The sequence below is a fragment of the Lynx canadensis genome, chromosome D4 (genome assembly GCF_007474595.2).
Source record: "Lynx canadensis isolate LIC74 chromosome D4, mLynCan4.pri.v2, whole genome shotgun sequence".
Lineage (NCBI taxonomy): Eukaryota > Metazoa > Chordata > Mammalia > Carnivora > Felidae > Lynx > Lynx canadensis.
The window spans coordinates 57,216,833-57,240,557 of record NC_044315.2 but is presented as its reverse complement, the minus strand read 5'-3'; the positions used below and the strand labels follow the sequence as shown (position 1 = coordinate 57,240,557).

Genomic DNA, 23,725 nt, shown 5'->3' with positions numbered 1-23,725 from the left:
CCGCTGTCCGCGGCACTGCCCCATTCCAGCAGGCGGCTGGGCCAGACAACACAGTCTGAAGGCAAAACTGCAGAGCTACACAGATTTATTTGAGCAGGGTTAAAGACCAAAAGCCTCACTATGATTTTAAGCCTAGAGGCTAAGCCTGCCCTGCCCCCCAGACACATGCACTGCTGCGTGTGTGCGCACACACGGCCATTCTATTTCAGTCACTTCCACCCCCTTCCTGATAACATCTGTGGTAGGCAGATAATGCCCCCCACCAAAGATGTCCACACCCTCATCCTGTGAAATATGGCCTCACACGGGAAAAGAAATTTTGTGATTAAGGTAAGGATTTTGAAATTGGGAGAGTATCCTAGGTTATCTGGGTAGGCCCAATGTAATCACAAAGGTTCTTATAAGAAGGAGGCAAGGTCAATGGCAGAAGAGATGTGAGGGTGGAAGCATGAGGCTAGAGTGATAATGAGGAAGGGGCCACAAGCCAAGGAATGTTTGGCTTCTAGAACCTGAAAAAGGAAACCCTCCCCTCAAAGTGTCCAAAAGGAACCTGCCCTTATACCTTGACTTCAGCCTATAAGATTCATTTTGGACTTCTGACCTCCAGAACTCTAAGAAGATAAATTTGCATTACCATAAAGTGTGGTAATTTGTTAAAGGCAGCAATAGAAAATGAATACACCATCCTGATTTAGAGAACAAAGCTGCCTTCCATATATTTTATTAGAAACTTTTATTTAAAAAAATATTTGGACCTTAAAAAGGAAGTGATGTAAAGGGTAGGACAGGACAGTCTCCAGCTCCCCTTCAGATTCTTCTGGCTGGCTTCTCTGCACATTCTCCAAGTTCCAAGGACTCTAGGCAACAGTCTCGGTGACCTCTGCTGGGTGGTAGCTAACATTCCCTTTGGCCCCACTTCGGAGTCTACACAACACAAAAGCCTAGTCAGAAAACTGCCCCTCCAGATGAACTCATTTGCACACAAAGTACATGAAACGTCTGGACTCCAGCCATGGAGGTGGGGCAGTGCCTGAGGAAGAAGGGCGCAAGGAAGCAGGTAGGTATACCTCTGCTGCCTTCTCATTTGCACAAGGAAGGCGATGCAGGTGACGGCAAAGAGGAGGCCAAAAACCAAGGCCAGGATGTCACCTGGAGGGAGAGGAGAGGCCGCCTCAGAGTGAAGAGTCTAGGATTCAGCCCGCTTCAGTATATTCCCCCCCTGCCCCCCAGGTTTTTCAGCTGCCCTCAGTGTCTCAGAATCCAGAAGAAGCCCTCAAAGGGATGGGGGTAGATACACAAGAACGAGTAAGATAAGCACCTTTTTTACCTAAAAGCAAGTAAAAGAGGTTGTTTGGGAAGGAGGATGCTAGATTTCTGGGGCTTCTTTCTAACCAACTTTTGCCCTGGGGACAACAGAGGAGCCCCCGCCCTTGATCCGACCCTGTTTCTTATTGGGGTTGGAGGTCTATTCTGCAGAAAAGGAGAAGGGGTACAGGTGGCCCTAGCCCCTGAGGCTGAACAGTGCCAAGGGGTCAGGAGCTAGAGAAGGGGCACAGACTCACCAGCAGCAAGGCAGGGATTCTGGTGGACTGAAGAGAAAAAGGAGACATTAGAACCAGGGGCTGTGACTACCAATGACAGACACAGGCACAAAGGAAGACACATGGGACGATGAGGGACCTGTGGCCAGGGGGGACATGGCACTATGGGTCACCACCAAGCTGCACCTGGCTCAACGGTCCTGGGGCTGCTCTCCACTCCAGCCGGGAAGGAGGCCTCGATCATTCGCCCATTCAACGGCTGCGTCTCTCGGAAGTTCATCTGTAGCCGAGCATCATCAGGTCCCCACAGGGAGGCAGAGAGGGTATGGAGCTAGGGAGGTCAGTAGACAGGGGGGTGGACTCATGACAAGAAAATGAAAGGTCCACAGGCCTACTCACAGCCAGCACCTCAGGGCTTCAACCCCTTTGTCCCCTCTTCCCCCATAAGGCTCCCTCATCTCCTTATGCATCTTGATCTCATCCTTATACCTCTTTCCCCCACATCCCCTATGTCACCACCATGCCCCAGCCCCACCTGCTTAGCACTCAGCCTCACTGTCTGGTTGAACACAGTCCAGATGACCCCCTGGGCACAGGGGGGTGTGGTTAGAGACCCCTCATAGCGGAAGTAGCGGCTGAGGTCAGAGGGCAGCAGTGCAGATACATCCAGTCCTGGGACCCAAGTCTCTGAGTCTGCGGAGAGGACCTGTGCTGGAGTCCCACCTAGATTTCTCCCCTCCAAAGCTTTTGGGTGCAGGGATATAGTTTCATCTCCCAGAAGCCAAGCGGAGGCAAGTTCCTGAGAGCACTTCTTCACCAGGTGTGTCCCTTCCCATAACTCAGCACAAGACATAACTCAGAAAAAGATAAAGGGCTGAGGGGCCTCCCAGAGTGAAAGAAGGGCTCCTTAGGTGCTCCTTCTGACTCTTCACTCTTACTTTGCATACTATGACAACAGCTGGACTACAGGTTTAAGCCCAAAATGAACGAAAAGGGAAAGTGAGCTGAAGAACTTAGAGGTTTGAAACTATAAAAAACAGACACAAAAACTCAAAAAGCACAGTTCCTTCTAGTTTAGTAAAATCTAAGGTCCAGTAGTGAGGTTTAAAATGACCCAGAGTGGCTGAGAAGGGAAAGATTTCTAACAAAAGTACAAATTTAAAATATTTGATGCTTGTGAAGGAGAACTAGACAGTTCTCAGAAAACTTTTAGCTCCCCAGACTCAACCTCTTAAGTTCCAAACGCTATTTTATTTTTGCAGTCTTTTTTTTTTGTTGTTGTTTTGGCTCTTATTTTGTTTTTTGTTTGATTTTGGGTTGCTGGGTTGTTTTGTTTTGTTTTACCATAAAGCCTGTGGGCAGCAGTATGCTTGTGCCTGTTAACCTCTTCTCAGCTTCACAGTTATTGTCAACACCATAGTCAGTCAGCTCACATGTCGGTTCCCTGCCTGTGGGAGGGGGGCCATCTCCATCCTCTCACCTGAGGCTCCCCAAAGGTAACTCTTCATGAACAAGAGTACTGAGGGTAGTGGCCCGACTAACAAACTGACCTTCCTCAGCAATTTCTTCCAAATGTGACAGCAACTGCTCATAGGCGCTGTTTTCTTCTGGGCCCTCCTGGGAAATAACAGTACAAGACAAGCTCTTACAGGTATCTAGGGCCATGGCTAGAGGCCTGAAGATGAGGTAGGCTTCCCTTAGCCCTCCTCCACTTCTCAGTTCTGAGAATGCTGGGGAACACAAAATCTTATGTATTACTACTCAATCATTTTACTTCCACTTTGCAAACTAACCTAATATGCTTGGTGGGCTGCTTTTCAATGGCAAATTGGAAGAGAAGGAAGATAGGCCACTTTACTAGGATAGAAGGCTCTCAGTGATCTGGATCCTACTACCTTTATCAGTCTCATTGAGCCCACCTCCACCTTTACACTCCATGGTCTCCCCACAGAAAACCATAATAACCTTTGTATTCTCATTACCTCTGCATTCACCTTAATAATTCATGTGTTTGACTTTTGTAGCAAGGACATGCTATTTCAGAGGCACTTTTCTGAACTTTGTGCTGTCAGGGTGGCATTAAGTGGTCAGTTAGGCAGTGACTGAGCCTAGAAGGTACCTCACCATCCCTCCACTTTACTAGTCTCTTCTAATCACTGTGTATGTAGCCTTGATCACTACAGATCCAAAGAGGTCACTAAATGTTTCTTTAGGCTTTATCGCATTTCACAAAGTGGAAATTAAAGGAGTAAGCAAGAAATCACTCTTCCTGGTGTCCTGTCCATTCCACCTGCCATTCCCTGAGTGGGCCATATTCTTAGTCCACATATACTGTTGGCTCTGTGTGGAATATCTCATTTTCTTTCCCACTAGTGAAGGCTTCCAAGTTTCACCTCCTCTTTTAAGTTTTCCCTGACCACCTCTCTTACTATGTGTCCTTTGTATATGTCTATCATTTCAGCCTCTCCCACTGGTGGTGGACTCCTTAGAGACCGGGAACCACAGTTTCTGACTCCTTGGTGTGGCTCAACTCCTGGCTTACGGTGGGTAGGTGTTGAATGAATTAATCAGTGAGTGAATGAGGATTGCTGGGTGCCAGGGTGAGTGTGCTAGGATGGGGTGTCTGGGGTCAAGATACACTGAGCTCTGGGGTACGGGGAAGCAGGGAATAGGGGTGTCCAGGGCTGGTACCTGCAGAAAGGCGGCCAGCACGGCTAGTCCCCCCGGGCGCCCCAAGGCCTCATCAACTTTGGCAAATGCAGTGCTGAGGTGAACCACGTGGATCTGGAGAGGAACAGAGGTTAGGAGTGGACAAGATACCCCGCCCAGCGCCCTCCTTCGCCTCTCCGCTGCGCGCTCACCTCGGCAGGGAAACGGTGGCCGTCAACCGTGTGCTCCGAGCCCGGGCGACCCGCAGCCCCCCAGTGCAGATGCAACTGCAGGGCCCGGTACTCCCGCCCGGGACCCAGAGCCATTTCCAGCCCCGGAGGCAGGGTCAGTTGCACTACGAGGGAAGAGCCCAGTGAGCCCGGAGAGCCAGCCTACCTAGGAGGACCAGCCAAACTCCTTAGCACAGCCCCCACCCGCCTTCTATTATAGGCCAGGTTGCATCCCCAGATAGCCTCCGCCCCTTCCCGGAGGCTCCCCTCACCGGTGTGGCCATTGTTGCGCAGGCGCAGTTCTGGGAGAGGCGGGAGCTCAAAGCCTAAGAGTTCCAGGGGTTGCAGGGCGGGGCAAAATGCGGCGAGCTCCGGGCGGATATCTACCGGCGATTGGAAGCGGCCTGCGCAGGCTGGGGACACCTGGGGCCAGGGCGGGTCGGCTGGAATGAGAGAGTGTGGACTGGAAGTCTAGTGACAAGACCAGGAACTGTTAGGGAAGCAGGGTAGAAAAAGTGAGGGGGTGGAGTGAGAAAGAACTGGGCGGGAAATAGAAATCAGGGATGTGGACCGACACAGGCTGCGGGTGGCGGTGTTGGGGACTCGCAGTCGTAGATGCAATGAGTGGGACGCACAGGACCAATGTTCGGGGATAGCTGGGGGTTCAGATCAGCAGAGCAGGATGCCCAGGTTGGGTCTGTGCAGGGGGTAGGTGTCTCACCTCCATAGCGCCAATGACTGTGGTCATCTCCTGCATAAATGAGAAGGATGAAAAGCCTTTCTTTAAGCCCAGTCCCTCCCCAGCGTCCAGCATGAGGTGGGTCCCCCTCACTAGTAGGGGTTCTCCAACTCAGATGCCTTACAAAGGCATAGCAGGTAAGGCAAATGCCTTAAGTGGCTAGGTATAAAGCACAACAGATTGCAAACAAACATAACACCATAGCTTGGTAGCCCAACGATCCTACTGGCCCCAGAGATACTAGTTTGCAACCACTGTCTTAGAGTCTCTAAAGTGGGCCAGGGCCTCAGTCTCCAGGCCCAAGTCAGTCGACCCTCTCCCCTTTCTCCCTGTGTCCAACTCTCTTCCCAAATTTCCTGGGTTCTGAGTCAAAATAGCAGGATCCTCTACTTGCTATTCCTTCTTCCTAGGTCTCAGTTTCTTCAGAGGAGGAAAGATGGGGGTGGGGTAGCAGAGAAAGAGCAGGACGGGTCTGTAGAGATCACCTCATCTGCAGTCTACAGACCCGTCCTGCTCTTCCTCTGCTACCCCACCCCCATCTTTCCTCCTCCCTCATATTCTTATTTCTCTTACGTCTTCTCTCTTTCCACATTCCTCAACTTTCTCCTCCCCAACCATACTCTTTCTTCTTTCTCATCTCTTTCTGTTTCATCTCCTATCTATGCTTTTTTTGTCTCCATTCATCCCCTTCTAGCTCTGAAAGGGGGAAGGGTCTGGTGGCATGAGATCCCCCAAGGATGGAAAAAGCTACTGTCAGGGTATAGGTTCCTCCCCTTCCCTGAATAATCCCTGCCTGGGTTGGGGTTTAGTGGGGGGAGGAAAACCTCCTGGAACCTAGATTTGGAGGGCTGTTGACCACTTACCTTTGTTGTGCCTGTGGGCATTATTCTGGGAGCCTTGAGTATCCCTGGGTACCTCAACAGTAGGTAGATCCTCTAACTTCAGAGAGTCCTCTTCTCCTGGTTCAGTCTTCATTCCAGATGGGTCCTCTCCAGGTGGGTCCCCCTCTCCAGGTGGATCCTCCTCTCCAGGTGGATCCTCTTCACTGGGTGGGTTCTCCCCATCCAGTTGATCATCTTCCCCAGATGAATCTCCTCCCAACCCAGGTGCCCCCTGCATCCGGGGCAGGCTCTGGGGATGGGCAGGCACCAGGAGCAGCAGTAACAGCAGCAGTTGCACAGCAGGGCCCCGGGAAGGGGCTGGGATCCACAGAGGAAGCCAGGGACTAGGGCACAGGGGAGCCATGCGGCTGACTGTGGGGTGTCCCAGAGACAGTGTGTACGGGCTGTACGTGCATCGGAAACAGGAGCTGGGTGGGGGAGGAGCAAGCCTGGAGGGGAGCAGGCTGACTCACAGAGGGCCCTTTTGTAGAGATGGAGCCAAAGTCCCGTGGGTCTGCCTGGCCCTATGCCCCTTCCCCGATACCAAAGCCTGGGTGGGGGTGGAGTGAGGGGCAGGTATGTGCACAGGCAGGAGGTTATCGGGGTCACAGGCTCAGCCTGGAACCCAAGGCACCACCTGGCACAGGCTCCCCCTGGCACCGCCCAGCTGCTCACCAGCCAGCCTCAGCTAACCCTGGCCTGCTTCCCAGCCCCAGGCAGAGAGGGGGAAAGACAGGGAGCTGGGGCCCCCACAGCTTCTGGCTAAGAGGGGAAGCAGCCCATGTATATCTCCCTGGCCCAGACAAGGAGCAGGTAAAGGGGTAGGACAAGCTGCTGGGGAGGCCTGGGGTGCGTGGACAGATAGGCAGGTGGGAGGCTAATCTGAATATAAATGGAAAACTGAATATATGTAGGAGAGGGACTCTGATGGGCTTAAACTAAATTTATTTATATTACACCTCTGCTCAAAAACCTTCATTGGCTTCCATCTGTCCACCTTCTTCTTCTAGTTGACTTCCAAGTCCCTTCAAAATCTTACCCAAGAAGGCTTTCCATTTTATCTCCTACTACTCTCCCTCATACTCCATTCAAATTAAACTATTCATTTTCACCCCGCCCCCCAGACTTTTGACCACCTTTGTTCATCTAGTGTCACTCTTATATTTAACAGTTATTTAGCATCCACTATGTCCAGCACTGGCCTATGGACTAAAGGTACAGAAATGAATAAAACACAGTCCCTGTCCTAAGGAGCTCACTGTCTAGTGAGTGAGGGCAAACACTATCACAATATTCAGGGGAGAGAGATCAATTTTGCCTCAGAAAGTAATACAGGAGTAGGCAAAATGTGATCAGGACTTTGAAGAAGTAGAAATTCAATTACTAAAAACAACGGGGAGAGTGGTATTTTGTGCAAAGGAAAGGCATCAAATATCTTGTGCAAGAGAATGACAGAATCCAAGTCTCATACTAGGTTGTGTTGATGGCTAGTGTGCAACATGGATTGGAAGGGAAGAGTGGGTGCAAGGAGATGAAAAGTAAAAGGACCCCAAGACTTGGGGTTCCCAGTCTGCCTACTCATTTGAGAAACATTTATTGCGACTCCTCCAATTCTCCAGGGACCATTCTAAGCCCTAGGGATACAGCATTGAACTAGAGAACAGCCTCTACTGTTCTGTAGGTCACATTCTTTTTTTTTTTTTTTCTTTCTGTAGCTCACATTCTAATAAGGTTTCTATGGCTTCAACAAACCAGAAGAGAGTCAGGCCATCTCAGGAAGTTTGTATCTGGGGCTACCATTCAGTACATATGTACCAGTTTGGTTGTATGGATTAGAGAAATATATTGAAGTATTTCTAACCCTGTTGAGAACTAGCCCCTAGCTTCCGGGTGCTCTGCTACCTCACTTCTTCCTGGGGACTCTAATGATCTCTTATCTAAAGAGGTAATGCCTGGAACAGCAGAGGCCCAAGGACCCCATTTGAATGTCCCAACCAGCTTCTAGTACATGAATCAGTACTTGTGCACCCACTACCCTGTTAAATAGTTTTACTCTCTCGTCTGTATACCTTCTGTGGTTCAAGACTCAGCTCAAAGGCCACCTCCTCCACTCTATACCACAGGAAAAGATTTCTGGTGCCTCTGAACCACCCTGGTTCTTTGCCTGCCCTTGCTAATTACCTTGCCCACCATCCAATTTATATTATGGTGATTTATTACATTTTATCTGGTCTAATAGCCTTGAGTTCCATAAGGGCAGGGTCCAGTATTTGATTAAGTCTTTTATTCACTAACCATTATTGAACATTTTTCTCTTTGCAGATCACCTTGCCAGGACTTGAGAAAAACCAAATTGACTAAGACGCCTTCCCTGCCCTCAGGGAGCTCATTGTCAATGACTTGTGTTTGTCAAACCACAACTGTTCCAAGAGCATGACATTGCATTTTTATAGCACCCCAAATTATCTGCCTTGTCAGACTGTCATACTGTATACCAAAACTTGCACAGCTGAACAACTGCTGTCCTCCAAGGAGGTGGTCAGCCTAGCAATCTAGGTTGCTATTTCTGGAGCCAAATTGAGAGCCATCTACAGAAATCTGATCCAGTGTGTAATGTGGAAGGTCAGCTCATTGTCTGGGTTAGCTGTGATGTCAGCACCTTGGTTAGACACTGACACATGGAAGGTACATGTTAGTATCTGAATTGGATGGACCTAAACAAGATAGAATGTGGTAATGACTTATCTAGTTGAAGTGGAGAAGGTCATGGGAAGCACAGAGGACAGAAGCACCATGTTAACTGGAGTCTCGAGTCTGTATGTGTGATCTTTCTCTCACATCCATTCCAGCTTTACTTCATTTTCCCTCTTTCCAAATGTTCTTCATATTTCCATTGTTTTCCTTTCTAGGTCTCTGTCAGGATCCCCTGGTACACTGCTCTGCAGTGCTCTATATAATTACACACATCTCCCTACCATCTCAGTTGCTTTTGGCCAGTTGCTTTTGGCCAGCCTAGATCTGCATCTATGTGCAGGTCTCTCTCTGTGTTGGTGTTTTATTTTTTTGTTTTTTCAAATGTTAATTTATTTTTGAGAGAGCATAAGCGGGGGAGGGGCAGAGAGAGGTGGACAGAAGATCTGAAGTGGGCTCTGTGCTGACAGGCTGACAGCAGCAAGCCCCATGTGAGGCTTGAACTCACCAACTGCAAGATCATGACCTGAGCTGAAGTAGGACACTCAACTGGCTGAGCCACCCAGGTTCCCCTCAGCTTTTAAAGTTAATTAAATTTTGAATTTAATTCCCCATGGTGCTATCTTTCTTAAGCTCTTTGTTTCTGTGTGTGACTGTGTCTCTGGTGTGGGTGGGGAATGTAGACTCTGACCCTGGATCGTGTCTTTGCAGCTGGGAGTCTGCCAAATCCTAAAACAGGTTTGCGCTCCCAGAGTCTTGTTTCCTGAGCATGTCCAGGTTGGGACATGGCATACTCAGGACCAACTGGCTGGGGCACCACCTGCCTGATTCATGACCTCTCTGTGGTGTTTAAGGCCAAAGTGTTTGGTCATTAGGGTCTGTGTCTTCAGACATTGAGGGCCACATTTCTGCTCATCCTATGGTTGCAGAAGAGACTCATGGTGATACTAATTACAATGGGATTATCTGTCCCCTTCTACTCTTGAACTCTTAGTGTGGACTGTCCCACATTCACTGGAGACAGTGTAAACAGTCCTCTACCTATATGGTATCACCAGTTTCCTTGCAACTGGAGTCCAAGGCAGTCTGACCCAAACTTTCTCTTTCCACCATCCAACCCTTCAAGTTGTTTTCCCCTGATTTAAGTCCAGCATATCTCTTTGGAATTCTTAGAATGTCAGAGAGCTAGAGGGGACCTCAGAACCCCGACAGTACCCTGGTTCTTGGTTTGGGGTCCAAATTCCTAGGAGTCCACAGTGGTAGGAATGGGGTCTGAAGGTTTCTTAACATTTTGGTCTTTAACAGCACTTCTTTCTCTAATTAAAAAGTAATGCATGTATGCTCAAGCAGAAAACTTGGGAAAAGGAGAAAAACAAGGGAATTTTAAAAGACCCCTATATTTGAATTATTCACCCTTTTAACCTCAGTGATCCAGTGTCTGGCACAGATTAGGTGCTTAAAAAAATATTTGTGGAGTGCATTAACTTTGATCCGATCACTTAGAGATAACAACCACAATTACCTCAATTGTTTATCCTTCCAGTCAGTCACATATATGCTATACATAAATGGGATCATATTGTACAAGCAGCTTTGTAGCATGCTTTGTTTGGTCGTGGCAATACACTATATGTTTTTCCATACTGACAGGTTTTTTTTTACATCATTTTAAAAAGTTTATTTATTTATTGGGGGGGGGGTGGGCAGAGAGAAGAGAGAAAGAATCCCAAGAAGGCTCTGCCCAATGTGGGTCAGTATAGAGCCCAATGTGGGGCTCCATCTCATGAACTGTGAGATCACGACCTGAGCCAAAGTCAAGAGTTGGATGCTTAACTGACTAAGCCACCCAGGTGCCCCAAAGCCCCCACCATTTTTAATGCTTTCATATTATTCCTTCAAATAGCTGTACCATAATTTTCCTAGCCAATTCTCTACCACTGGATATTTAGTTTCTAGTTTTCTGTTGTTATGAACAACACTGTACCACCCATCCTGGTATACATATTTTTGTCCACATATCTGTTTCTTTAGGATGCATTCCTAAAAATGGAATTGCTAGGTCATAAGAGTAAGCACATTTTAAGACTTCTCATACATACAAGACGGCACTGCCAATTTACCCTCCAGGGCTACTGCCTGGTCTTTTTTGAAAGACCTAAGTAAGGAAAATCTGGTCCATTTTATCTTTGACTAGGTAGCACCGACTAATCAACCACAAGCTTTAGCCTTTGGCCCGAATTACAGCAATTCGACCACCACGTTGGTTATTGACATTTGCTGACCAGGAGCTAATTGGTTGTCAGGTTTTGGATCTGTATGAAAGGAGAAAACAAGTTAGTAACTTAAAACCTATCAACTTTTGTCCGAGGGGGGCAAAATATTCAATCCTGTGACCCATGAGGTTTCCTAGTAGTGAAAAGCACTGGGGACGACTGTGCCCTAGTGTCTGGCACAGGCCCAGGGCAATATGTACCATAACTACTGTCCCCTACCTTATTTTACTGATGGGACACTGAGGCCCTGCCGGTGTCCTACCTCAAGGTCCAGACTGCTGCCTCAACTTCTCATAACTCAGAGGAGGGCCACCTACCTGCCCCACCCGACGCTGCCCGAGCCGGCTTCGCGCGCCTACAGCGCCGCCCTGGCGGTAGGGCGAGGCCGTAATGGCAGAGACTGGATGCGGTTCGGTGGCCCCCGCTGGTGCTCTGTCCTGTGCGGAGCCTCCCGACGCCAGGGGGCGCATTCTTCTCCTCGGCCCTGCCCCAGGAGCCGTTGGAATTTGAATCACCGGCGGGCTGAGGCCGGAAGCATTGACCCCCTAGCCAGGCATGGAGAGGCCGGGAGCCAGTGCTCGGTGCCCCGTGCAAGAGCAGCGTGCCCGTTGGGAGCGGAAACGCGCCTGCACTGCCCGGGAGCTGCTGGAGACCGAACGGCGCTACCAGGAACAGCTGGGGCTGGTGGCCACGGTGCGGGCTGCGCACACCCTCCCGTTTGGGGCGGGGACCCCAGGGTATGGGAGGGTCTCCGCGAGGTCCCTGACCCCGAGTATAGTGGGCCTTGGACTGTCTCTCCTGCATAAAGGGAGCTCAGGCATTCTGCAGTTTCTAGCTGCGGCTTGGCGTTAGCTTCGTCTTCCTACAGAGTATATACCGGTATTCTCCTCCTGCAGTACTTCGTGGGGATTCTGAGAGCCAAGGGCACCCTGCGACCAGCGGAGCGCCAGGCCCTGTTTGGGCCCTGGGAGCTCATTTACGGCGCCAGCCAGTGAGTAGAAGGGGCGTGGGGAAAGAGAAGAGGGAGAACCCTGGCCTCTGGCAGTGCACGAAGCTTGGAGGGTGACCCGAGTTCAGATACGGAGTCTGCCAATTAACTCACCTGTGGTCTTGGCCCAGTGCCGTAACCTGCCCCGATTTCCCTCTGCAAAATGGGGTAATACCACTACCTCCGGGGCAAGGTTATGCGAATTAAATGAGGTGGTGCTTGCGTAGTTGTTGGACTGCTCTTTTACTGTCCTCACCCACGCAGAGAGCTGCTTCCCTACCTCGAAGGAGGGCACTGGGGACAGGGGCTGGAAGGCTTCTGCCCCCACCTGGAGCTCTACACCCAATTTGCTGCCAATGCAGAGAGGTCCCAGACCACCCTGCAGGTAACCTGAAGATGATCTCAAGTCCTTTCCCTCATCCCCTCTTGCCCCATACATTGCCTCTTCCTCTGGAGATACAAACTTCATCCATACTGTTACTACATTTATAGGGCCCTCTGGGTGCCCTGGTCTGTACTAAGTTCCCTGTAGGGGTTCTCTCAGGAGCACACAGCTTACAGAGGGCTGGGCACACAGATGCGTACAATATAAGGGGTGGCTTCTCCCCCTGCTGCCAACCCTTTCTTCATCACTCCAGGAACAACTAAAGAAAAATAAACGTTTCCGGAGGTTTGTGCGACTTCAGGAAGGCCGCCCCGAGTTTGGAAGCCTGCATCTTCAGGACCTGCTCCCTCTGCCTCTGCAGAGGCTCCAGCAGTGAGTAAATTCACCTTGACTCAGCCAACTTCTCTGAGTCTGTATGACTGCCGCTCTCAGCTTTGTGGGGTCTTATGGCTTCTGTCCCACTGCCTCTCTCTCTTCTGGGACAAACTGCTCCTAAGAACCTCACAAGAATACATGTGAACCCACTGGAGTACCTGGGGTCTGCAGCCTCAGGCCCTTAGCTGGGAATGTGGAACTCTACATTGAAGTGAGGGGCCTGTAATAGAGCTAGTGACAAGGTATCTGGAAGTTTGTTGAGATGAGAGGTTGGTCTAGCTTAGAATTTCTGTCCCTGGGGATGTTAAGAGCATATAGTGAGGTTGTCTGTAGCATCCTCCTTGGGTTGATTAACTTCATCATGGGATGTAGACTCCCAAATTATGCTCAGTCTGCTCCTGACTCTTTGGTGTGGGATGGAAGAGGGCCATGGGGTATGAGCCTGAGTCCCAGATGAAAGGGTGGGGCAGGGGGACACAATAATCTGAAGTAGATCTTTCGGCCTTGAACTGAAGTGTGTGTAGGGGGTGATATGTAGGTCAGGCAGAGGGAATTTTGCCCGCTCTGCTTCCCCTCATGGACTTCCACCTGTCTGACTCCAGGTATGAAAATCTTGTCATGGCTTTGGCTGAAAACACAGGTCCCAACAGCCCTGACCACCAACAGCTCACACGTATGTTCTTGCTCCTCTGAAACACAGGCAGGAGGCTGCCTCTCCTGTATCCCTTTCTGGTTCTGACCTCCAACAATATCTGGTATGCTCCTATCTTCCACTGACATGTACACAATGTCCCTGTTGCCCTGCCTGCTCTTCAAGCGGTTAGACCCTAACCCTAGTCCCCTCCAGAATAGCCTTTCACCACCATCAGTCACCCACAGTCAAAGCTGTACTGGGAGTAGGGCTGGGGATGTTATTGCAGGGGCTGCCCGGCTGATCAGTGAGACTGCTCAGAGAGTCCACAGCATTGGTCAGAGACAGAAGAATGACCAGCACCTCCGGCGTGTTCAGGCTTTGCTCAGTGGCCGCCAGGCAAAGGGGCTTACCTCAGGTAGTCTGCACACTACTCCCCTTCTTCCCCCACTCCTCAATCCTCGAACTGCCCTTTTCTGACCCACCTTTTTCTGTATTACCAGCACATACACCCTATTTCCTCAGCCTCCCCTTCCCTCTGTTCCCATGGATCGTGGTCCTAGAGCAGCACCAGAGTAACAGCTCTCCCACCCCTCAGGTCGCTGGTTCCTACGTCAGGGCTGGCTACTGGTAGTGCCTCCCCGTGGGGAGCCTCGGCCCCGAATGTTCTTCCTCTTCTCGGATGTGCTCCTCATGGCCAAACCTCGACCCCCACTGCATCTGCTGCAGAGTGGCACCTTTGCCTGCCGTGCCCTCTACCCCATGGCCCAGTGTCAACTCCACAGGGTCTTTGGCCACTCAGGAGGCTCTTGTGGTGGACTGCTCAGCGTAAGTTATAGCCGGGAGCCCCAGGTAAGGTAGGAGAGGCTCAAAATAGACCTCAAACACCTGTGTACCTAATTTATCTCCTGGGCCTGGGCCCCCTTCAGAGGAACTAAGCCACCTATATTGAGATAACAGGAGTTTGGGGTTCATAGTTAGTTCTCATCTCAGCCTGAAATTACGTCCATGGAAACAGCAAGGCCTTCACCTTTAGCCTGGACCTTTCTGAACTGTGCACTAAGAGGTGATTTCTCCCCAGCTGTCCTTTCCCTGTGAGAAGCTACTGCTTATGTCCACAGACCAGGAAGAGCTGTTGTGCTGGCACCACAGTCTGACTTTGGCCATCAGGTAAGTTGTGTCTTCCCTCAGGAAGACCCACGAGCTAGAAATGAGCAGTTCTAATCCTATCTCAGGTCCTCTATCTGCTGGGCCGCCCCCACCCCCAATGCCATGAGGGATTTTGTCTTAATAGAGTGCTCATGCCAGTGCCTGAACTGACCATCTTCTCTCCACAGCAGCCAGAAGAGCTAGAGGAATCTTACAAATTCCAGAACCCAGGATACTTGAGGGATAGATCAGAGTCAGGAGTACAAAGAAATCTTCAGTACTAACCAAAACACAGAACCCTTCATGGTTTGAGAAGGGTCATTTTGTGTTTGTTTGGGACCAACCAGCCTCTAAGAATAAGGAAACAAAGTCCGACCCAATTGAACCTCTGCTGAACCACCCCCTCCGATACAGATGAGGGGCTTTGGGACTGATAAGCCCGGTGCTGTGTTTATAGCTGGTCGTTCATCAAGACTACAGCTTTGTAAACGTGGATGTTTTTATGTTGTATGCGTTTCTATAATTTATTTTCCCACTGGATTTTAGTAAAGTGGTTTGTTTTTGTTTTTGTTTTTGTTTTCCTTTTTGGAAAGGCCTCTCTATCTCAGCTCTGGGATTTGAGAAAGAGGGTTTTTTGTGCCAGGAAGGCTGGCATGATGGTGGTGGCCTCAGGAATACAAGGAAAAGAACTAGAGCTCCCTCTATCTATCAGCTCTCACACTGGAAGGTGGCCTCGTTTTGTCCTAATAAGGGAAGCTTTTCAAGAAGGCCCAGTTGTTCTTGGGCACCTAGTATGGGTGTGTGTATGGCCAGCTGGAATGGAAAAAGCACACAGGAATATCCAGTCACAAGAACAGACTTTGTTTTACTAAACCTTCAGCTGTCGTTCCTCCTCCCAGGCGGGGACTGGAGCCGCGGCCCTTCCCACAGCCTTGCTGCATCTTCTTCTTAGCCCCTGCTCCACTTCCCAGGGAGGAGCTAGGTTCCTTGTCTCTGTGCTCCAGTTCAAGGGCTCCTCCCAGGCCTGACTGTCACCAGCCTCCTCCTCCTCCTCCTCTATACATAAGTCCTCAGGAAAGGGTATGCTGGCCTCTGTGAGGGGAAAGATCGGGAATATTCCTGTCTCAGAAACGGTCGCTACCTCCACCAGACTCTCACCTCCCAACCTTTTACCTGGTTCTGGAACCTCCACACCCTTGTTTGGCTTGCTCTCTTGTAGCAGCTGGTGGATGGTCTGAAGCTTCATGTTCAGAAGCTCCTGCTGGGCTCCAGCCAGGGTAGTCACACTGCAGAAATATCCACTCAGAGGCTACCCAGTACGTGTCCCCACCTCTTCCACCTATCACAAGTTCCTCTGGCCACAGGCTCATTGCTCTTCTTACCGCTCAAAAAGGGGGTCCAGCTGGGCCATCAGATTGTTCAGGTGTTGCTCTGTCTGGGCCAGCTGTTGTGTCAACTGGGCCAACTGTTGCTCTGGGGGTAAGGGAGAAAGGAGAGCAATGGTTATTTATGCCTTCTGCTGTCCCCTGATCCCCCACCAAACACAGACTTGTGCAAAACCCACCTGACTGCAGTGATTCTTTCTTGCCTGCCTCTTCTTGGAGAAGAGCATTCTCATCTTTCCCCTGCTGTAGAAGAAGGAGAGGGCTATACTGCAGCAACAAGGTTCTCCATCACCTCAGTCTCCAAAGCCAGCGAGACGTGGATAATTTGTAGAGAAAGCTATGGGGTCTTTACTTCAGAGAATCACAATCACATCCAGTCAAGCTCCTCACCTGTGACCTGAAGCAGGTCAGTATGCCCCCCCCCTCCACAGTCACGGAGTCTAAAGAAACACCTCCGGGAATGAGCAGCTGTCTCCAATTTGATAAAGCTCTGGTTGTTAGTTTATCTACAAAACCAAAAATTGTCCTTCATGTCTCTTCTTTCCATGGTGCCTTCCAAAATCCTGTCTTTTCAACATCATAGCCACTCAGGAATTGGAAGACCATCTTCCTTGCCCACTGCCCTTCCCCATTGTCTTCTCTGGGTTAATAATGCCAACTTTATTCAAATGAATTGGTGCTCATTTGACATGGTTTTCTCTGGTTGCTCTACTGAGCACATAATACTCTTAAGTAGCACCTTGAAGAGAATAAAATTCTCCAGGAGTGTTGTGAGCAGAAGATACAGTGCAATACCTTGTTGCTAGCTTTGATTTGGGAAGTGGTAAGTTGTTACATCACACAACTGAACTTTATTATTCAACTAATGAACTCCTAACTTAAGTTTCCTCCAGACAGTACGTGGGTCCAAAAATAGAATATATTATCATTTCTAGCTCAATGTCATCAGTGAATCCGGTCCCTCATCCCAGCCTGTCCATGATTCTATTTGGAATCATGATTAGCTATCCTTTTTAATTTCGTATCCTCCCCAAATTGGTTCAGCCCCCTATTTCCCAATGCAAATAAGTAATAGGGCTGGGGTTGAAGACAGAGCCCTGGGAGGTACTACTTTCCATTTCAACTATTTCAATACACCAAAATGTTCTGTCAGTTCACATTTCAGGGCCTCCTTTCTAAGGTGAACATGAAACTGCTTGGTACCTTGAACGCTGGCTACAGCAATCCACACCTTGTGTCAAGACTGGAATCCTATCAGGAGCCACTTTTGTAGTATGGACATTTAGCTGTTGGGCTCAAATCCCAGCCCTACTAGTTACTACTTGCTCGGTAAGTTTGAGCAAGTGACTTAATCTCTTCATTATATTGTCGGGAGGATTAAATGTGGTGGTCGTTATTTATTTACAATTTACCAAATGCCCTTCACATCCGCTACCTCGATGGGTGCTTAAAATAACCCCATAATGTTGGGAAGCCAAGGAACTCTACTATATTCGTTTACAGACCGAAAGATGTGTCTTGTTCATGGTACCATAGCGCCCTCATGGGAAATTCAGGCCCGGGGTATCCCCACCCCTGGTCGTCCCGCACCTGCAAACACTTGTACAGCACAAAAGCCACGACAGCTGCGGTGTACAGCGCCCCCAGAGGCAGAGCCCCGGCCCGGGCCCGCTCGCGCTGGTCCTTGGGCGGCGGCCGTCGCCGGGGTTCCGCGGCCTCAGGGCCGACCTGGAAGGGGTCTCCTGCGGAGGAGGGCAGAGGCGGGTCAGTAGGGCTGGGGCCTGGGACCCGTGGGCAGTCCTAGCCTCCCTCCAGTAGCCCTCGCTGATACCTGGGTGTGCCCGGAGGTCGGGGCTGGAGCGGTCTCCGAGGACCCCGGGCAGTGCAGACACAAGTAGCAACCCCAGCACACCCACACATGAAACCGAGTCCGCCATTGCAGACCACAGAAAGACGGCCCCGAGCGGCGCCAGCGTTGTCCGGGAGCACCAGCGCGCATGCGTACACGGAGCAGTGTGTGTGGGTCCTGCTCGCGGCTGCACGGGGAGGCCACGCCCACTCAGCGTGTGGGCGGGGCAGACTTATTAGCATAGGACTTTTGGCCTGCTTTCCTAAATTAATTCATTTCTTATCTAGTTAGGAATCCTATTAATCAGAAAGCTTCTAGAAGTCTACAGTCTTGTAAGATTATGCTGGAAAGTCGTTTTTATTTCTCATGCTACCAATCTAGTCACCCTAACCATATGATGAATAGCGTCTTGGACCTATAAAAGAGTAGAGCCTGAACTTCCTTATACAGTTCGTGCTGAAGGCCTGTTTCCTAGGCTACAAACGGGGGACTTGTTCCTTAATTAACGCCTAGGGGAAAGTCCCCGGACCGCGGGCAGAGAGTGCCACGTGCATGCGCACGTAGACCTTCCCTGTGTTTCACTGTAAAGTTCGCCAAGAAGCGACCCCCATCGTGTACGGCGGCGGGGGAGCTGAGCGGAGTGTTGCAGGGGTGTGTCCTCAGTCAGCTCTCCTAGTTACGCAGGCAGTGCGTTTGTGCGCACCAACCACACGGGGCTCATTCTCAGTGCGGCTGTAGTTTTGGTATATGCCACGGACATTTAGACTTTAGCTGGGACGCGTGGGGATCACCCTGGCATCGTCTAAGCCCCTCGGCAGCGCTCCCGCAGCCATTGAAACACCTCTTCCTCGTGTGGCTTAACACATTAAACAAAAATTTTTTAACACTGAGAGAGACAGCGCACGAGCAGGGGAATGGCAAGAGAGAAGAGAGAGAAAATCCCAAGCAGACTTCCTTCGGTCAGCGGAGAGCCTGAGGCTGGAACCCATAAACCGTGAGATTATGCCCTGAGCCACAATGGGGGGGGGGGGGGGGACACTTTTTGTATCGCTATTATATATATATATATTTTGCAATTCCCTTTTCTTGCCACGGCCTTTTCTTCTCTACCCTCTCCAATGGGCAAAAATGCCTGTAATAGCCACTATTTATTGTGTACCATGGCACATAGTAGAATGTGGACTGATAGCCTGGACTAGCATCCTGCCTCCCCTATGAAAGCTAAATGACTTTGGTCAAGTTACTTAATTCTCTCTGTGCCTTATTTTCTACTCCGAGGAATTTCCATTCCTCAGTGTGATAACGTAGTGATAACACAGATTTACCTCACTGCTGTTATGATGATTAAGTGGGATAATTCAAGTAAAATGCTTAGAATCGTGCCTACTTACTAGTGATTTTAACTTGAGCAGCTGCTATGAGTCAGGCACTTGAAATTATAACTCCTGGGCACCTTCCACTGAGACTTACTTTCTGTACAGTCAATGACTATATGTACAACCTTCATATCTCAAATTGTGTTTCCTTCATTCAGAACCCTTAACTTTTTTTTTTTTTTTTAACGTTTATTTACTTTTGAGACAGAGCATGAACAGGGGAGGGGCAGAGAGAGAGGGAGACACGGAATCAGAAGCAGGCTCCAAGCTCTGAGCCATCAGCCCAGAGCCCCACACGGGGCTAGAGCTCACGGACCGCGAGATCGTGACCTGAGCTGAAGTCGGACGCCCAACCGACTGAGCCACCCAGGCGCCCCCAGAACCCTTAACTTCTAATTTATTCATTAGTGCAACTATTGTACTTTCTTCAAACTGATGAAATTTGAAGTGGGGTTCATGAGAGAACAGCTAAGAAAAAAATTCTTCAGACATTTTTGGTGCAAAAAGGTGATTTTATTATAGCATGGGGATGGTGCAGAAAGAACTGTACTGGGATTGTTAAGGAGTGACTTGATTATATACTTTTAAGTTTGTGGAGGGAAGGGGCATAGAGGTAAAGTAAGTTTCTAAGGAATTTTGAAGGAAGGCTTTCAGGACCTTGAGGGGCTAGTTGCTGTTAAGTAAGGTCACTTTTAGCGTTTAATACAATATAAACTTTAAGGCATTAAGGCAGCTACGAGTTCTTTGAGGAAGGTCACGCTCTGCATGTTTCAGGTATCTATCAGTGGGCTTGCAAGCTGTAAGGAAATTTGAACTACATTTTTCTTGCCTTTGTTTCCCTGATCAAAACCACTATCATGTCAATTATATCTTAATAAAATTGGAAAAAATCCATTTTGGTTTATTAAAATCAGTTAATTAAAAGTCAATTATTCTATGAAAATTGCTTATAAAAAGAAAATACTGCTAGACTGTTAATTGCAGGAGAGCAGGGGCCATATTTCTTTTCTTTGTCATTTTATCCCTATAGCTAAGTATAGCACCTGGTGCTAGCCGGCACTCAATGAATCCTTGTTGAAAGAAATATGATCCCGGGTCATGATCTCACAGCTTGTGAGTTCGAGCCCCACGTGAGGCTCTGTGCTGACAGCCTGGAGACTGGAGCCTGCTTCAGATTCTGTGTCTCCATCTCTCTCTTCCCCTCCTTCACTCACGCTGTCTCTTTCCTTCAAAAATAAACATAAAAAAAATTTAAAAAAAGAGAAAGAAATATGACCCAACAGGTAAATATAATTAAGCTCTTTTAAAGAATTATGAAACAAAGGTTCAGGAAGGCTGAGTAAGTTAATCAGGTACAATACAGGTAAGAGGCAAGTCAGAGATTCCAACTCTTTTCTGTCTCCCTATCAGGCACCTCATATCATCCCAACCCCCAGCTCTTCCACCCAGGACTTCTCCAGGCAGACTTGGGTAGTTTCCCTGTGTTCCACGCTGACTTTTAATTGTCTGGGATACATAGGGTCGTGTTCCTAATTAGATCAAGAGCACTTTGAGGAAGAAAACCATTTCCCACTCACAATTTTATCTGCAAAGCTTGGCACATAAGCAAGCAATCAGCACGTGTGACTTAAATGAATGAAGTATATGTATGTTAATGAAATGAATGGAATAAGAGTGTATCTTCTTGTTCTTCCAGAAAGGTAAGGGGCAGGGTAGGGAGGAGAGACCCGCACTCAGGGGAGTTGTCATAGTTTAGCTGATGATCAGGAGGCAGCCTGGTTGCAGAGCAGTGTAGTCCAAACCTTGAACCTAAGCCAACTGGCACAGTCAATGTAAACAGGTGGTTCAGGCCAGGTATAATATAATAAATGGTCCTCAACTGATCATTGCCTTTAGGGAATTTGGCCAGACATATCACTGACCTCTGGTCTAAGGAACTTGAAATCCTTCTTCCCATGTCAATAGCATCCCATGTGGTTGGTCTGTATCTGGGTAGGGCAGGTACTCTACTCCCTGAAGTGAACAAGTGCAAAGACATGGCTCAGTTTCCCAGGATAGTACTGGGGCAGAGGTTTCTTTAATTCAACTAACTTTTGAGATTGACAGTTCTTAGGGACAGTTTGGATGAAGTGGGTCTGGAGCAGAGAATTTAAATTTCCTCTATCCCCTATACTATTATACCAGTAATAATAAGAATGACAATGGTGATCTTATCCCCTATAGTCAGCCTTGGGGTGTGGTGGGATTGTAGGTATCGGGAGGCCTCCCCGTCCCATTCCTCTTTGCAGCATGCTCAGTGAGGAATACATTCTCTTGCATGGGTCTCAGAGTTGGAGAGAAAAGGCAGACACCTGTGGCAGAAGGGAATCTCTGTCATAAGGTGTGGCTTCCTTGTCTTGTTGGTCCTGCCTCATGCTACTTTGTCCCCTGCGAGTCTTTATGGGCTTACCTGCACAGCGGCACAGTAATCTCAGGCCTGCATCTCCTCTGGCCAAAGGGGGTACAGGGCCACAAAGGGTGGGGGCGGAAGCCTGGAAGCTGCTGGGTGGTGCAGGTGCAGGCACAGGGCGGTGTCTTTGTTCTTGCACTCATCCATCCCCTCCCCCTTCCTCCCCGGAAACCAGTGACTCTGCCACCACCAGTATTGGAGATGCTGAGCTGTGGGGGCCAGGCCCAGGGAGGGGTGAGAGTGAAGGGGCCTGCAGCGGCTATCAGGTCATAAACCAGGCTGACCCTTCAGCACAGGACTTGCAGACTTGGCTCCCACATCAGCAGTCATGAGGAGCAGATGTGACAATTACACTTCGGATCAGCTAGTGCCCGGTGAGCTGGGCGGGGCAGGGGCAGGGGGAGGGGTCACATGGTCCCAAGTCCCACTTGCTAGGACCTGGAGGGTTGCGTTGGGCAGTAATGCCCTCCATCCTCTGGCATCCACAGGAATCCCCTCCATTGCCCAGGCCTGGGGACTATGGGCCCTCTCAGGGGCTGTGATGCTGCTGCTTCTCATCTCACTGGCTGCGCACTTGTTCCGATGGACTAGTGGCCGAAGCCAGAGCCACCCAGGACAGAGATGGTGAGTAGGGGACAACAGAGATAGGTGATCAAGAGTTCCTTCTTACCAAGAAATCCCCACTCATCCTCTAATCTCTGTCTTGCAGCCCTGGAGGGTCTGTGGAAGAGGTCCCTCTGTATGGGAACCTGCATTATCTTCAGACTGGTAGGAAGCTGACAGAGGGGAGGGGCACAGAGGCCACGCACGTCCTGGGTGGGTGGGATAAGGGACTGCAGGAGGAGGAACAAGAAGTAATCAGATCACTACTGTTCCCTGTCTCAGGTCGGCTGTCTCAGGAACCAGGGCCAGATCAGCAGGATCCAACGCCTAGAGGCCCCAGCACGGTGAGTCATTTGTGGTGAGGAAGAGGGGAGGGAAGGAAGTGGGGGCTTTTCCAAGGGTCCAGTGAACTTCTAACAGCTTTGAATCTCTAGGCTGCAGAGGAAGTGATGTGCTATACCAGCCTGCAGTTGCGGCCTTCTCAGGGCCGTATCCCCAGCCCTGGAACCCCCATCAAGTACTCAGAGGTGGTGCTGGATTCTGAGCCAAAGCCCCAGGCCTCAGGCCCTGAGCCTGAGCTCTACGCCTCAGTGTGTGCCCAGACCCGCAGAGCGCGGGCTTCCTTCCCAGACCAGGCTTATGCCAATAGCCAGCCTGCACCCAGCTGAGATGGAGGGCCTGGCAGAGTGGGGCAAGCATTGCCCCAGCCTCCATTAGCCTACTGCTACCCTGTCCTTGGAATGACTGTTTCCCAGCCGCCCCACACCCCCACCCAAGACATGCAGCCATTGCCCAGTCACAGGAGGTAACGTTCCCCAAACTTCCTATCTGAGCTATGAGGGAGACATCTCAGGGGAACAGTAAGTAGGTCCCCAGTTTCTTGGGAAGGGAGGAAACAAAGGCAGTGGCCCCCTCTCCATCCACCTCCCCCCATCTATTACTCTAAGGCCCCAAGCTCCTAGGTTCTCACTTCCTCCTCCTTGTGGATTTTAACCAGATCCTCTCCACTCCCGCTCCTTTAAAGTCTACCCCTAACACTTCAGTGTTCCCTCAGACACAGGAAGTGGGCAGTGGTGGAAAGGGGAACAGCCTGAGAGGACAAGGATGGGTATACTCCTCAGGAGCCCATAGTCTGGAGGGATCCTGGAATCTAGTGACCTGAGGAACCCAAGCCTGGCTTCTTATCTGAGAACACTGGCAGGAGAATACCAGTCCACATCCTGCTGCCTCTGTTGTGTCCCCAAGTTTTCAAATAAAACTTCTACGTCTCAGAAAGTGTTTAGATTTTTATCTAGAGGGCTACAGACCTGCAACAGGCCCCACATTGTAGGCGTGTGAGCTTTGCTGTCTGCACAGAGCACTTCCGGGGGCACCTAGCTGGGGAAGATGGACCAAGAGGGTCGGTGACATCAACAGTGCCAAGGGTGGGTGCTGGGATGGAGGCAAGAGCCCTGCTCCTCAAGCTGCTGCTAGAACATTGCCAGGATGTGCAGTCACCCCACTCCCATCACCTGGAGCTCACCAGCCCCCA

The 23,725-nt window shown here is 49.9% G+C and overlaps 4 protein-coding genes across 7 annotated transcripts; 2 read left to right on the top strand and 2 right to left on the bottom strand.

The window, feature by feature from the left end:
- Positions 1-705: 705 nt before the first annotated feature.
- CA9 (carbonic anhydrase 9) lies at positions 706-9,127 on the bottom strand. 3 transcript variants are annotated; one of them, XM_030292774.1, is made up of 11 exons: positions 6,023-9,127; positions 5,142-5,171; positions 4,693-4,863; positions 4,403-4,545; positions 4,233-4,325; positions 3,092-3,158; positions 2,077-2,234; positions 1,728-1,872; positions 1,563-1,589; positions 1,068-1,149; positions 774-924 (listed from the first exon to the last, which is right to left on the bottom strand). In XM_030292774.1, the coding sequence occupies exons 1-11, from the start codon at positions 6,402-6,404 to the stop codon at positions 858-860; spliced, it is 1,365 nt and encodes a 454-aa protein (XP_030148634.1). In that variant the 5' UTR covers positions 6,405-9,127; the 3' UTR covers positions 774-857. The 3 variants fall into 3 exon arrangements, with proteins under 3 accessions (XP_030148633.1, XP_030148635.1, XP_030148634.1); XM_030292773.1 differs by lacking the exon at positions 1,068-1,149 and having other exon boundaries at positions 706-924; XM_030292775.1 differs by lacking the exons at positions 1,068-1,149; positions 2,077-2,234; positions 3,092-3,158 and having other exon boundaries at positions 706-924.
- Positions 9,128-11,502: 2,375 nt separating this feature from the next.
- ARHGEF39 (Rho guanine nucleotide exchange factor 39) lies at positions 11,503-15,100 on the top strand. The gene is made up of 9 exons (XM_030292780.1): positions 11,503-11,697; positions 11,901-11,995; positions 12,257-12,377; positions 12,631-12,749; positions 13,355-13,425; positions 13,673-13,801; positions 13,982-14,211; positions 14,465-14,553; positions 14,721-15,100. The coding sequence occupies exons 1-9, from the start codon at positions 11,560-11,562 to the stop codon at positions 14,734-14,736; spliced, it is 1,008 nt and encodes a 335-aa protein (XP_030148640.1). The 5' UTR covers positions 11,503-11,559; the 3' UTR covers positions 14,737-15,100.
- A 272-nt stretch (positions 15,101-15,372) lies between these two features.
- CCDC107 (coiled-coil domain containing 107) lies at positions 15,373-17,913 on the bottom strand. 2 transcript variants are annotated; one of them, XM_030292781.1, is made up of 6 exons: positions 17,749-17,913; positions 17,508-17,659; positions 16,097-16,160; positions 15,915-16,005; positions 15,706-15,818; positions 15,373-15,624 (listed from the first exon to the last, which is right to left on the bottom strand). In XM_030292781.1, the coding sequence occupies exons 1-6, from the start codon at positions 17,852-17,854 to the stop codon at positions 15,401-15,403; spliced, it is 750 nt and encodes a 249-aa protein (XP_030148641.1). In that variant the 5' UTR covers positions 17,855-17,913; the 3' UTR covers positions 15,373-15,400. The 2 variants fall into 2 exon arrangements, with proteins under 2 accessions (XP_030148641.1, XP_030148642.1); XM_030292782.1 differs by having other exon boundaries at positions 16,097-16,157.
- A 309-nt stretch (positions 17,914-18,222) lies between these two features.
- SIT1 (signaling threshold regulating transmembrane adaptor 1) lies at positions 18,223-23,469 on the top strand. Its single transcript, XM_030292783.1, has 6 exons — positions 18,223-18,725; positions 21,767-21,965; positions 22,080-22,215; positions 22,301-22,359; positions 22,477-22,538; positions 22,629-23,469. The coding sequence occupies exons 2-6, from the start codon at positions 21,920-21,922 to the stop codon at positions 22,860-22,862; spliced, it is 537 nt and encodes a 178-aa protein (XP_030148643.1). The 5' UTR covers positions 18,223-18,725; positions 21,767-21,919; the 3' UTR covers positions 22,863-23,469.
- Positions 23,470-23,725: the final 256 nt, after the last annotated feature.

What these genes read in the sequence shown, in the direction of transcription:
- ARHGEF39 (XM_030292780.1), top strand. Translation starts at nt 11,560, where the DNA reads ATGGAGAGGCCGGGAGCCAGTGCTCGGTGCCCCGTGCAAGAGCAGCGT. An exon ending in TGACCACCAACAGCTCACAC is followed by an intron (nt 13,426 to 13,672) that starts GTATGTTCTTGC and finishes ATGTTATTGCAG; the next exon opens with GGGCTGCCCGGCTGATCAGT. An exon ending in CTTGTGGTGGACTGCTCAGC is followed by an intron (nt 14,212 to 14,464) that starts GTAAGTTATAGC and finishes ATTTCTCCCCAG; the next exon opens with CTGTCCTTTCCCTGTGAGAA.
- SIT1 (XM_030292783.1), top strand. Translation starts at nt 21,920, where the DNA reads ATGAGGAGCAGATGTGACAATTACACTTCGGATCAGCTAGTGCCCG. An exon ending in AGCCACCCAGGACAGAGATG is followed by an intron (nt 22,216 to 22,300) that starts GTGAGTAGGGGA and finishes TCTGTCTTGCAG; the next exon opens with CCCTGGAGGGTCTGTGGAAG. An exon ending in CGCCTAGAGGCCCCAGCACG is followed by an intron (nt 22,539 to 22,628) that starts GTGAGTCATTTG and finishes TTGAATCTCTAG; the next exon opens with GCTGCAGAGGAAGTGATGTG.
- CA9 (XM_030292773.1), bottom strand. Translation starts at nt 6,404, where the DNA reads ATGGCTCCCCTGTGCCCTAGTCCCTGGCTTCCTCTGTGGATCCCAGCC. An exon ending in TGCCCACAGGCACAACAAAG is followed by an intron (nt 5,172 to 6,022) that starts GTAAGTGGTCAA and finishes TCATTTATGCAG; the next exon opens with GAGATGACCACAGTCATTGG. An exon ending in GGAAGAAATTGCTGAGGAAG is followed by an intron (nt 2,235 to 3,091) that starts GTCAGTTTGTTA and finishes TCCTCTCCGCAG; the next exon opens with ACTCAGAGACTTGGGTCCCA.
- CCDC107 (XM_030292781.1), bottom strand. Translation starts at nt 17,854, where the DNA reads ATGGCGGACTCGGTTTCATGTGTGGGTGTGCTGGGGTTGCTACTTGTG. An exon ending in CGACCTCCGGGCACACCCAG is followed by an intron (nt 17,660 to 17,748) that starts GTATCAGCGAGG and finishes CCTCCTCCGCAG; the next exon opens with GAGACCCCTTCCAGGTCGGC. An exon ending in GAAAGAATCACTGCAGTCAG is followed by an intron (nt 16,006 to 16,096) that starts GTGGGTTTTGCA and finishes CCTTACCCCCAG; the next exon opens with AGCAACAGTTGGCCCAGTTG.